This window comes from Triturus cristatus, chromosome 9 (assembly GCF_964204655.1).
Source record: "Triturus cristatus chromosome 9, aTriCri1.1, whole genome shotgun sequence".
Lineage (NCBI taxonomy): Eukaryota > Metazoa > Chordata > Amphibia > Caudata > Salamandridae > Triturus > Triturus cristatus.
This window is the reverse complement of record NC_140592.1, coordinates 725,285,796-725,300,053: the sequence shown is the minus strand read 5'-3', so window position 1 is coordinate 725,300,053 and position 14,258 is coordinate 725,285,796. Positions and strand designations below refer to the sequence as shown.

The window sequence follows — 14,258 nt, the reverse complement described above, 5'->3', positions numbered from 1 at the left end:
AATGTCTGGCTCTGTCTTCCTTGGAGCTTGTTGTTTACTTTTCTGTTTCTGACTTCAAAGTGAAAAGATTTAAGTGACAGTCATGCTGGCTATTGGGGGTGTGCTTGAGGAAGGCTGTACAATGTCAGTTTTGTTTTCTAGCATACAAAAAAATGTAAATGTCTGTAAATGAACTGTGCAGACATTTCAGAATATATCAGATTTAGAAAAGCACAAATGAAGCAAATGTTTTGGCAATTCTGGTGTGTGGTGGAAACAGATATTTTAATTCTATCAAAACAAATCAGTACACTAGGTGATGACATTAACACACATTTTCGTTTGTGCGCTGTATACTTTTATCAGTAAAACTATGGCTGCAAATGTAATGGTCGTTTCAATTGAAAATTTGTTGTCTGAAATGGCAGTATGCTACCACACCATGCATACTACACTTTACCCTACGTCACTCAACACCACTGCAGTCTACTATGCCCCACTCCAGACTATGCCACACTACCCCACACCACTCCAAACTGCACTCTACTCTGCTCCACATCACTTCACTCTATGGCTCTTTACTCTACGCCAATGCACTCTTTGCCACACTACTCTACTATGCCCCATTGCACTCTTTGCCACTGTACTCTACACCACTCCACTGTGCGTCACTCCACTCTTTGCCACGCTACTCTGCAACACTGCACTTTTTCATTGCACTTCACACCAGTGCACTCTACTCTGTACCACTCCACTTTTCACCAGTGCACTCTATCCCAATCCACTCAACACCACTCTAATCTATGCCTCTGTACTCTACCATCCACCACTCCACTCTGCTCGGAAACGATCTACTCTGCGCCACTGCACTCTGTGTCACTCCAGCTGGAGTTCATCCTTTCTTTGCCAAACACTATTTACTATATTCTTGCACCAGTGCTTGATTTCTGTAAACAAGCATTTAAATCTTGTTCTTATCTTGTCACATTTGAGGGCAAATGTTCGGCTCTGGCTTCCAGAGAACTTTTGTGTTTTTCTTTTTCTGACTTCAAAATGAAAGGATTTAATTGACAATCATGCTGGCTACTGGGGGTGTGCTTGAGGAAGGCTGTACAATGTTATTTGTTTTTTTCTCAATGCCAATGTACTCTACCCCACACTAGTCTACTATGCAGCACTGCACTCTTTGCCACAACACTCTACACCACTCCACTGTGTGCCACTCAACTCTATTCCACTCCACACTGCACTCTGTCACTGCAGTCTACATCAATACACTGATATTCTGTACCGCTCCACTTTACACCAGTGCATTCCATGCCAAACCACTCTACACCACTCTAATCTATGCCACTGTACTCTACCATATACCACTTCACTCTACTCTGAAACAATCTACTCTGCCGCATCGCACTTTACAATACTTTACTCAAACCCCACTGCACTCTATGCCACTGCATTCTACTCTGCACCACTCTAACTGCAACACTGCACTCTCCGCCACTGAACTCTACACCACTCTTCTCTGCACCACTAAACTCTATACCACTGCACTCTACTCTGCAACACTTAACACCACTGTATTACAATCCACTCTACGTCAGTACACTGTACACCACTCTACTTTTCATTGCATCACTGTACACCAATCCAATCTAAGCCACTCTAATCTGCTCTGCACCAGTACACTCTACGAGACTGCACTCTATGCCACTGCACACTACTCTGAAACAATCTACTCTATTCTGCGCCATTCCACTCTATGCCACTCCACGCCACTGAAATCTACCCTGTGCCACTCCACACCACTCTATTCCATGCTGCTGCACTGTACACCACTTTACTAAAAATGATACACTCTACACCACTGCACTCTACGCCAATCTACTCTGCAGCACTGCACGCTACTATACTCTAATCTGCAAACACTCTACTCTGTGCCACTGCACAGTTGCATGACGGAACCACGCATGCGATCATATTGCATGCCTTAACAGCGTGGTCTTTACTACGACCGTGTCTTTATCAAGCATGACTTTTTACAACGAATTTCGTTATAAGGCATGACTGGTAAAGGCATATGAGTAGTAAAGATTACACCCCAGACCCCCACTCTGAGCTCTAAAACACAGCCCACAGCCCTGCAAAAAACCCCACCCACAGCCCTAAAGACTATCGACCCCCCCCCCACCCTGAGCGCTAAAACCCGGTCCCCAGCTCTAAAATCTACCTCGACCCCCCATGCCCCCCCCCCCTCCCCGAGTCCTAAATCAGGCCCCAGCCCTAAAAACTGCCTGAACGACCCCCCCCCCCCCCGTGAGCCTTAAAACCCGTTCCTGAGCCCTAAAAACTACCCCGAACCAAGCCCCCACACTAAAACCGTCCCCCAGCCCTAAAACCCAGCCCTACTTACCAAGATGCATCCTGATCCTTCCTGTATCCCCTTCCATTCTACCTGCCCATCCGCTCTGAATTTAAAGCGACTGCCTATACCACGCATATGCATGGTAAAGGCTAGTGTGCCAACGCTTGCGGGACAGTGGAATGCATGGCTTTGCCTATGTTGTAAATGCCGTTTCCCCACTGCACTCTACTCAGCTCTACTTTACACCATTGCACTCATGTCACTTTACTCTACACCACTCTACTCTACAGCACTCTATGCCACTCTAGTCTACACCAATGCACTCTACGCCTCTCTACACCAGTGCACCCTACAACATTCTACTCTGCAACACTGCCCTCTCTGCCACTGCACTCTACTCTGCACCTGTCTACTCTACACCACTCTAATCTACTGTGCACCACAGCACACCACTCCAGTCTAGGACAATCCTCTCTGCACCACTCTTTGCCACTCTATTCTGCAACACTGCATTCTGAGCCATTACTCTATGCCACTGAACTCTACCCTGCACCACTTCACTATATCCTGCACCACTCCATGCCACTACACTACTCTGCACCACTGCATTCTATGCCACTGCACACTACACAATTATACTCTATGCCACTCTACTCAAAATCAATGCAGTCTACTCCACTGCACTCTCCACCAACTTCTCTGCACCACTGCAATCTATGCCACTGTATTCTACTCTGTAGCACTGCACTCAATGCCAATTATTTTGCACCACTGCACTCTAAGCCACTATAATATACTCTGCAACACTCTATGCCACTGCACTCTACACCACTCTATTCTGCTCTGTAGCACTGTACTCTATGCCACTGTTCTCTGCGCTACTCAACTCTGCACCACACTATGCCACGTAACTCTATGCCACTACACTGTATGACATTCTACACCTGCAAGACTGCACTTTCCCCCACTGAACTCAGACATATTATGCACCACTCCAAGCTATGCCACTCTATTTTCTTCTGCACCACAGCACTCTATGCCACTGCACTCTATAGAATTATATTATATGCCACTGCACTCTACTCTGCACCACTACACTCTACATCACTCTACTCTATCCTGCACCAGTGCACTCCACATCACTCTACCTTGCACCACTCCCCTCTACGCCACTTCACTCTATCTTGAAACAATCTACTCCATGCCACGGCACTCTACACCACTGCATTCTATGTCGCTGAAATCTACGTCATGTCACGTCACGTCACTGCACTCTACGCCACTCTATTCTGTCAATGCACTTTGCGCCAATGATCTTTACACCACTTTACTCAAACCCAATGCAGTTAATGCCACTGCACTTTACACCAATCTGCTGTGCACGACTGTACTTTATGCCACTTCACTCTAGACCACTCTGACACTCCACTATACGATACTCCACTCTATGACCCTCTAGTTTTTTTAATTGTACTCTACTCTATACCACTCTACAACACACTACTCCAACCTGCTACTCTACATGACTACTTCACTCTGACGCTATACACAAGTCCCTCTATGCCACTTCATTTTACGACACACTACTCCACTCTATGCCACTCCCCTCTGTCACTCTATGCCACTCTACGACACTCAACTCTACTACACTCTCATCCAATCTATGCCATTCCGCTCGCCTTCACTACTCCACTCTGTGCCACTCCACAACAATCTACTCCACTGTACGCCACTTTACTCTGCAACACTCCACTCTACGCAACACCCTCTGCGCCACTCCACTATACCCTATGCCACACCACTCTGACACTCAACTCCCTTCACACCATTCTACACTCATCCACATCACTCTACTCTACTCAACTCTACTTAACTCTACTCTACCCTACTCTACCCCATTCCACTCAACTCTACCCCATTCTACGCCACTCCGCTCTTCTTTACCTCACTAACCTTTAGCCATGATGAACATTAGCCACGCTGGTGTGCAGCATGACTAAAACATATTGGCAAAGCTAATAACTCTATATAGGCAAGACCTATTGGCTTTGCCAATGCTTGCTGATTTTACTTCCTCATTTTTCTATTTTTAAATCTTTGCATTGACATGTAAACCATACAGTTTTCTTTTTCACTGTTCTGGGCCCGTTCGTCATATTATTAATCTTTGTATTCAGATTGACTTTCAAACAATCAACGACCTTCTTTACAACTTTATTATACCAATCGGTAACATTAATTTTATTTACCTCCAAATCCAAAGCACCCTGAGCCTGTCTGAGTAATACTAGATGGTTATTATCTCTTATCACTTGTTAGCCACCTTGTGAAATAAACTTCCAATGGAATAACTTGTTCTTCATTGGTCATCTTCTAATCTAGTGGGACAGCCTCTGAGGTAAATGATCACTTACATCTAAATTATCTACCTTGAAATCGATAATCAATTCAAAATGTCAAACTTGTATAAAAAAATATCATCGATTGGACACCTTTAGTTACCCTGAATGAATGTTTGTGATCCAAGAATATCTATTTTAAACCTACCATTCAAGCATATAAAACCCCAGTCCACCAGACCATTTTGATTTATCACGTGCTGCCCTAGATCTAACACAGTTTGGAAAAAACGGTGTAGATATATGACAATAAGTCAGCCTGAAATCTGTCCTGCTTTGAGCTCAAGTGTACATTAAAATCCCTCCGTACAACAGTATATTAGGAAACATGAAACCTATATTACTTAAATCAACATTAAAGAGTTTATGCGGATTCTTATTTTTTAGCTGACGGCAGAGTTATCAGACTAAAAGTACCAGAGTCATCAACAAGATAAATTTATCCTAATCTTATGCCTTTATTTTTTTTTTTAGCTCTTTCCTACTATCAACGTGAGAGTAGATAGTTCAGCAGCTGAGATATTGAGGATAAAAATGAAGGTAACATCAAATCGCTTAGGCAAATAGGATGTATTGATTCTCCTGGCAGATCTTTCCTTCACTATGGGAGAAAGCTTCTGAGTCACAATGGTGGCAAAATGTGTTTGGAGTGGTGCACCCAGTCTCCTACCTTATGTCTCTGACATGCCGATAGCTAGAGATTGTGTCTTAGCCTGGTAGAGAGTGCCTTGACCCCAGATGGAGGTTGGGCACCCTGCTGAGTGTGGAAATGAGCGATGAATTTGGTTCGATGAAGGTAACAATGCACTGCTTGTGTACAGCCTCCTATCAACCTTTTTTTCAAAATGTTTTTTCCACTTCTGAATAAGCAGTTAATTTTATTTTCCAGTGACTATAAATAAGGATTCCGGCTTTTGGATTCAACCAATTTTAAATGGTAATAAGCCACCAGACTGCAATCTTATCATTTGAAACCGAAATTCACAATTTCCCTATTATATGACAGCATTGCTTAATCCTTCAAGCATTTCCCGTGTCAGCGCAGGTAGCACGGGTACTTTGGCAGGTGGAAGAGTGGGGAGGTCACATCAGAGTCAGTGTCACATCATCAGCAGAGAAGAGCAAAAGATTACCAAGAGGGCAAGTTTAGGCAACATCTGTTTGAAGGTCGGACTAGTTGGGATGGGACTCTGATGTATGGCATATTGAAGAGCAGCCTCATCCCTGTTACTGTGCTGTCTTTATGAATTTAAATACACTGGTTGCATGCAAGCCAACATTTGTGACTCCCAAGAACATAATTATGAGATATGAAGTTGAAAGTTTTAATGATAACCATTTTAAGGAGGTGTATTCGTTTTCGGGGGATGCAAAAAAAATATAAACAGTAATGGTGGAAAAAAAACTCAGTTTGACCTATGAATTATGGAGAGTCGACATGAATGATTTTTATGCAGTGCTCCAGTTGAATTGAAAAGGGGGTTAAATAGTTCCCCTTTTTCGCTTATCATGAATTACTTTTTAATTACTGGCCCTTTGAGTCAGAGTATGTTTGGAGAAGAAAGGGCTAGTCTTAAAGAGAGGAAAGATAGGATAGATAAAACCCCCAGAATCCATCTGTGTTCTATTGTCTGCACAAAACTGTTAACCTTGATCAGGAACTCTCCTGAGCTCCTGGTGTGCCGTACATGGAAGAGACATATGCAGTAGTCCACCAGGATTTCCAGGATGGGTCTTTACCTTCCTGTTCTGAGTTTGTATATACCTCTGTTTTAAATCAGACACTGTGTTAGAGCACTCAGTTTCCATCGCTGTGGCTTTCTATGTTGCTACTTTTGGCTGTGACAGCAAGGGGGACTTTTCGGTGGAAGAACAGGTTTTCGGTTCCAGTCTCATGTGTTGTAAACACCTCTCTTCCTGCCAATGATTGTCTTGGCCCTGATGTGTTTTCCTCCTGTTTCTTTTTTGCTGTAATTTGTGAAGAATTGTTCTAACCTGTTGGGCTCACTAAGTGCTGTTGGTCAGGGTGTCTCTCTTCCTTGACACTGAGGCGCTGCACTTGGCTGGGCTTCAAGTCTGCCAATGTTATTGTCTAAAAATTACTGACATGGAGAAGGGCTTCCTGAGTTTGAATCAAGTCACGCCCATTGCACAGAATCCCTGGACTTGGCGTTTGTTAGTGGGAGGATTCTAATGTTTTTGTTGTTGTCGGGTAATGTAAGTAGGTGGTTGTGGCATTGCTGTTGTGATGATGTCATCGCTATGATTACCATGCTATTCTGGAAAACTTTATCATGTACCTGTTAGCAGGAGTAGAATGGAAAGTCGGCATGGGGTTTTGTCCTTCATGCCCTTAGCACTCTACAGTGTGATGAGCTGCACAGAGGAACCTCTGCTGGGCCTTCCGTTGTTTCCATGCTAACTGGGAAGAATGAATGGTAAAACAAGTAGTGTGCTACTAAATGAAGCCCTACAAACACTGGTGCATTTAGAAATGCTAAACCGATTGTAAGGAGGAACATGAACAGCCAAGTGACCCTGAACTGGTTTACATTTATTAGGTCGAGCCTTGGGCAGCGCGCATGCACAACTCGCTCTGCGAGACATGCTGTATTAGGGTATGCAGTGGAAGCCCCACCCACTCTCCGCCCATATTTGTCATTTGCTTGTGTCGGTGTCCTTCCTAAATGCTGGCTTCTGATTCGAAAATAGGCTTGTCAGTCCTGGCTTGTCTCCATTTGTTACCACCCATAAGGACTGGACCTTTTACTTGGTTTGTTACAGGGTCTGCATTATAAGGGGGTGAGCACTATTTTGTTTATTGAAGATAATGGGGACAATGGCAGCCTATTTTCTAATCCAGCGCTATGCTCTCTATATTGTATGCGGAGCACAGCATCCGCTTTAGGAACACCGCACTCAGTTTACATTTTTTTTTTTAAACTTTGATGAGCGCGGCGCCCGCTTCCGGGACACCGCGCTCTGTTTATTTCTTATTTTGTAAAACTTTAATACTGAGTGTGGCGCCCGCTTCAGGGACACCGCGCTCAGTTTATTTATTTTTTGCCTCCTGGAAGCAGGCATTTGCAGTGCAATTGGTCTCGCATTTACGCGAGTTTAAGCTATTGGCATTGTAAATGACTGCCTTTTATTTATGTTTTAAAAATCAAAACATAAATAAAGGGCATTGTCATTTACAATTCCCATAGCTCAACCTCGCGTAAATGCGATACCTATTGCATTGCAAATGCTTGTTCGTTTTCCTGTGAAGACTATGTAGCATGTACAGTCTCTGCCTGAGCCGGATGTGACATAATCTTCAGCTTGCAGTACGGCTGAGAACCCACTCCCTTCATCCCCTCAGTCTAACTCCATCGACAATGTAACATCCTTTACCACATTCACAGTCATAAACTACTCCTGATTATTCCCTTCCTAAACCTTCATACGTGTTATCCAATTCCTGCACTCCGTACCTAAGTGCTTCTTACGTACACATTGGGAATTCTTTGTAATTATCCGTATATCCATAATTGCCACATCTAAAATATACATCTTTGAGTGCAACTTTGGTAATATAACTTTTCCAGGACAACCCGTTTCCATTGTTCTCATCTCTACTTTCACTGTTCCCGATTGTTCCAATCACTCCTATTAACCAGTTTCACTTCTAATGCTTCTTTTCATACCCCATCCTAACACTCATAACACGGCTATCTCTTGCGCAATTTCAAAATAAGATTTCTCGCCATTCATCTACTCTCTCTCATCTTGGCCTTCCATGTCTTCATTATCCACTATAAATTCCCAATTTAATCTCCAAGCCTCCAACACAACTACATATTTGTTTTACAGCCTTTGTTTCTCTTTGTAACGGCAGGGTACATAGGGTCTATATGTGTATGGTAATCGGAACTATCCGGAAAATATTTTAGGGTAGTCAGATCCCATATTCGTGAACAGACAACTGGAAGAACGGCAGCCAGTTGCAAAAATGTTAGAGTGGCGGCCGCCACAAGATTAGAAAGATGTTAAACCCCAGTGGTGCAACCTCAAATATAAATAAATAAGGAAAAAAATCACAGGCCAGTTTAATTTATACCCCTCTGCCTGCCATTCTCTTCTTTTCTCAGGACAACTATTTTCCTTTCATTTTCATCTTTTTTAAAGTAATCTAGGCTTTTCTTTTAAATCAGTTTGTTAATGTGGTCCATGACTTGTACTACCAGTGCATCGTATCCACCTGCCTATCTTTTTGCTTCCCCCCCTCCCAAAATTCATTCTTTTTCTTCCCAAATTATTCACTGTGCCCTTTTCCAGGTAGGATGAAGTCGTTTTCTTATCTAAAGTATTGTGGAATTGTCCGACAGACAGTTTTTAGACACAACAAACATCTGTGCTGTTAGGTCTACAAGGTCGCCAGAGAAAGGTCGGCCGCACCTTTAACTTCCTCATTAAGACATTTGTGTGCTTCCTCTCGAGGATCTCAGTAGGGATTAATTTTAAGCAGGCTAAGATGTGGAAAAAGTTGTCCCATATTTTGATTTTGAGTTATTGGAAATTGGTCCTTTTTTAAAGAAGGAGCTCGTCTTTTTTAAAAAAAAAATTGTTATCATCTGCTTCATTTCCTGTTGTCTAACTCCACCTTTGCAGTCAGTGATGCTGTCACCATCAGGACCAAGAGTGGGATCCTGGAGCAGACTGGGGCCACGGTGGACGTGCTGCAGAGCGACACCATGGATCACTACCGCACCTTCCAAATGCTGGAGCGGCTCCTTCACTCGCCCCCCAAGCTCATCAATCAGCTGCTCTACCAGATCCCTCCATACCGACAGGTCATGCTTATTGAGAGGTGAGTGGGGAATGGATCCCAGTGAAATGGTCATACTCTTGATCCTATGAAGCATAGACTAGAAACCAATATTTTCTCAGCAGAGAGAATCTGTAGCAGAAATAGTCAAGAACTCCACTAAGAGAAGAGTGGTGTCTGTATGCCCAGTCGCCTATTATTCCCTGAGTTTTCAAATAATCATATTTTCCAGACGGGTAGTATTCCCCTCTTGGCATACTAGTTACGGAGGACTTGGGTGGTTTAAACACTCACCTTGGCTGAGTAATTCGCTGCTCATAGCTGTGTTCCTGTTGGTGATTTTTCCTAACCTGTGAAATCTGCAGTAGTCGAAACCTAAGGATTTACTCCAAGTTCCCTTGACAAAAGAAAGGGAGTCGAGCAGAGGCAGACATAACCTGCTTTCTATGCCAGGTTTCCATTACAGAGAAGGGGAGATTCCTGCATCATTGAGCAGTAGCTAGACCACCTTTCCCAACAATGTCCAAGTCTTCAGTTTGTTTCTAATTTTATATGGAACTATAGAAGGTCCTTTATGCAACCTTTTCCTTGTGGTTTATCCATTCTGTTTGCAGTGACATAAGAAAACTTTTGCTTTGTTCCGATATATGTAAAACGGCGATATTTTATACCATATCAGTTAGAGCACCAGAACCACCGAATAGCACCTCTTAATATGTCACTGAAATTACCTATTTCTCTGGTGTTTGCAGTTGCATGCCCTGTTAAGATCCTCACTCCATTGAAAGTGCCTTCCTTTGAGAAGTGTATTCTACTGTTCTGGGTCCTAAAGTCTGTCATAAATAAAGTCCTCAGCAGAATCTTGGCCATCGCCGGTGCGTCCTTCAACCAAGGAGTTTTCCATTGTCACTGAACACAGGCCAGACCTTTACCGTTCCTCATTAACCCATTAGTTGACCCGTAAATTACTGCCTCCTCAGATGCCACCCCGAATCCTTGGGAAGATCCCCAAAGAGGCAGTAGCCATGCAGCTGTTGGCTCACATTGAAAAACAAGACATCCTTCAGACCTTCCAGTCGGACTTTAAGCCTTTCTGCCTCATCGAGATGGCCCCTGATCTTATTGCTCCATATCCCCATGTAATATTAGATGCTCTGTGACCTTTGAAACCAATGACCTTCTGGTCTCCATCTGCGTCCTCTCTCTCTCCTGCATGGGTATAAAAACACAGTCCGAGAATACTCCTTTTCTGGGCCTAATACGTTTTCCAACGTAGACGTTGTATAACCCCACTGCTGATAAAACCTGTTGATGATACCAACGTTGTATAACCCCACTGCTGATAATCCCTGTTGATGATACCTATGATTCTGAGTTGTAGTCTTTCATGGAATTCTTGGCAGGCGTTCGGGGGGGGTCTTCTTGCTTACACAGAATCCATGTTCACGAACATGCTGCTGATAACATCCACTGCCTCTCGTTGATACCTCGCTGTCGTCCATTCTTGGATGTCTAGCTCATACCAAAACCTGTGAAAACAGAATTTGCGCTCCTCAAATAATCCTCCCTGTGTGTCCTCCACCTCACATGTGCAACCATATATCTCACCTGTAGACCTCTACGCTTTCACTCCACAGTTGACACGCTGTGCCAGTTGCTGACTCTTATGTCGAATGTCACCTGTCCTTCATGGTGCAGACCAGACAAATACACAGACCACTTTGTTCCTGCCATGAAAGGTAAAGATCTACGTCGCAGAAATGACCTTCTGATCTACTGACCCTGCCCCGACCTTGTCAAACCTGCATAGTGGCAAGATCCATCTTTAGTATCCATCTCTTCTCTTCCCCATCAAATTGACCAGTTGTGTTGCAGCACGGCTTCTCAAAGCGCAATGCACGTTTCATTGCACCACCACAAGGCTCGGACTTGCCATCATTGTCCATAATTTCAGGAAAGAGTTGAAGACTCCCCTATTTAGGAAGCACCTGTACCAACAAAGCGATGCAAATCTCAAGTATTTATTGTTAGCACGGATAACTAAATATTTCAGCAAGAAATGTCATACACGAAGAACACTTGGCAGTATGTGTTAAACATTTCTGTCCTATTTAGTATTTATAGTAATGGAATAATGGAGTCTTTTCATATACTCCGAGCACGTCATGTTTTAGTCACATACTCCCCACACTCTAATTTCATTACAACTTTTGGACAACTGTGGGATTTGTTTCTGAACTCTCGGTTAATTGGGGGTAATAGGGTTCAGATTGAATCATTCAGAGGGTTTAGCACTTGTTTCCTGGGTCTTAACCTTGCTGTTGAATCCAAAACAAAGTACAAAGTATACCCTTTAAGCACTTGACCCTCAGGGTAGCGAAGTCCATACGTCCAAAGCTTACTCTGGGAGTTGGTGTGTGGTTACAGGCTCCGAACTTAATAGAATATCCAACAGCAATTAATACATCACTCTCCAGCCAGCACTTGAGTTTATAGAAAGTAAAGTACTTTATTATTAACGCATAAGTGATCACTGTACATACTCCTTGAGGACCATTCATAAGGGGTACTAATGGGAAACCGCATCCAGATAATCTGGGGGACAGTCTTAGCAGTAATATGCATTGGCTCATGGCCCTTCGAGCAGAGCCTCTGGGGGTATCAGAGGGTGAGGGGAGTAAAGCTCCTGTGGGTTGAGCTCTCAAGCTGTGTCACAAAAACTACCTCTGACGCATAAGCTTGTAGTGTGCGTGAGGCAGGGATAAAAACACTAGTTTGTTTTGGTGAATTCGAGGCAGGGTTTTGCATGCTCTTTCAAGCTAGGCAGAAGGTCTTTCTCCATCCCAACACCAACAATATAATAATTAACAATATTACCACCCATACCGACTTTCTTTTTCATTTATTGTAAACCCTACTCATCTACCTGAGTTAGACACGTAAGGGCCTGTCTAATATTGTACAAGTTATAACAAAATGGATTAAGTGATTCTTTATTAAATATATCAGTACCTTAAACCCTGGAGGGTTTTTAAACTGCTCTCTTGTTTGTACTTTTTATGTGAGGTTGAGTGAAACCTTTTCATGATTAGGGAAGAGGTGTGGCGCCGCGGCCAGGGCGACTGACTCCGGAATCTGGGGATCACGGTTCGATCGCCGGCGGCAGATTAGCCCAGCACCATGTGGCTCTGGGCAATAGCTTGCTTAATCTTCCCGACGGCCCCAAGCGCCTTGAGACCCTTACGGGTGATTGTTCGCGCTTTACAAATGTGGATTATTATTATTATGATTGCTGACCAGTGGCTGTGTAGAGAGCATCCTCTAAATCTGTAATTGAAGTTTTATATGGCTTTAGTTAAACTAGCCAAAAGGGCTCTTTTTGGCTTCAGTTAACGGTGGCCAGGTCCTTTTGTTATCGAACAAAATACCAAGCGATTTATATGTGTCCAATTGTAGTGTAGTGTCCTGACACTGACATTAATTATCTTTTTGCTTTTCTGGGGATGACAAGCAAATAACATTATTTAGTCTTGTTACCATGCATTCTAAGCAATGTGATGAGTCTTTCTTTGGAGCCCTATAGGTGTCAGATCACACAGTTAAAGATTGTACTGAAATACTCAATGTATAGATGTAATTTTTTATCAAATGTAATATTGCAAGTTTTATGTTACTTCATCAGTGTTCTTTTTAGTTTGGTCTATGCTTTATCATAAACTCAATAAAATATTTTGAACACAAAAACAAAGTTAAAGCTTGTCAGCCTACTACAGTGCCCCACTGTTAACTTGGCCTGAGATTGTGGAAAAGATAGCACCATATGTAAGCAGTGATAAAATCCTATTACATGTATTGTAGCGCAAACCCCACTTCTGGCCTCCACCATAATCAGGGCCACTGGAATTATGCAGCAGGGAAGACCAAAAATATGTCGCGGAGAGGACTAAATTATGCTTCAAAGAATGACAAATTATGACCATATAGAAAAATCGCACCATATGCAAGCGGTCATTCAAACCGCTCAATGCATTGTAGTGTGATTTCTGCTTCTGCCCTGACTCTACCATAACCAGGGCCACTGGAATTATGCAGCAGGCCATGACCCTATTATGCGACTGGTGGACTAAATTATTCTTCAAGAAAAGGCAAATTATGCAGCGTAATGCTGCACAATTTATGGTAGTATTTTTTTACTATGTTGACATTTTTACTCATGTCAACCTTGTATGGGCAAATGTTTCACATATGTAGTATCAGATTAACAACTAAAAACAGCAGTCAACAACAGAAACACGACCTGCCGCTGACGGCAAAGGGCTTGCTACTCGGTGGCAACATGTGTAGCAGATTATTTTGTAACTTTTGATCGGTTTAAGATGGAAACAATTTGTTTTGTAAAAACCTGCATATTATGCAGTAGATGGTGGTTTATGTTGCCAGTAGGACAAATCAACAATATTGCAGAAAACGCAGCCTCAGCAGCAGAATCGCATAATTCCAGTAATTCCATATTCCTATCATATTGTTATAATATTTTGAATAGAGGTAGGCGAGTTAAGCAAATATTTTGAATAGAGGTAGGCGAGTTAAGCAAAGTTGGAGCCTGGCTTGATCCAAAAGTCTGCCCTTTGCTCTTGTTCCATGGGGACTGGTGTCCCCAAAAAGAGCTGAGTCAAGAATCCTAGACACTGGCTTTCTCTCCCCT

General features: G+C 43.1%; 1 protein-coding gene across 1 annotated transcript in view; it reads left to right on the top strand.

Annotated features, from left to right (window-relative positions):
• FIBP (FGF1 intracellular binding protein) overlaps positions 1-14,258 on the top strand; it is a 124,026-nt gene that overhangs the window by 29,700 nt on the left and 80,068 nt on the right. Inside the window, exon 3 of the mRNA XM_085625918.1 lies at positions 9,397-9,595. Coding sequence (XP_085482044.1) covers positions 9,397-9,595 — 199 coding nt within the window. The remainder of the gene's footprint in view (positions 1-9,396; positions 9,596-14,258) is intronic.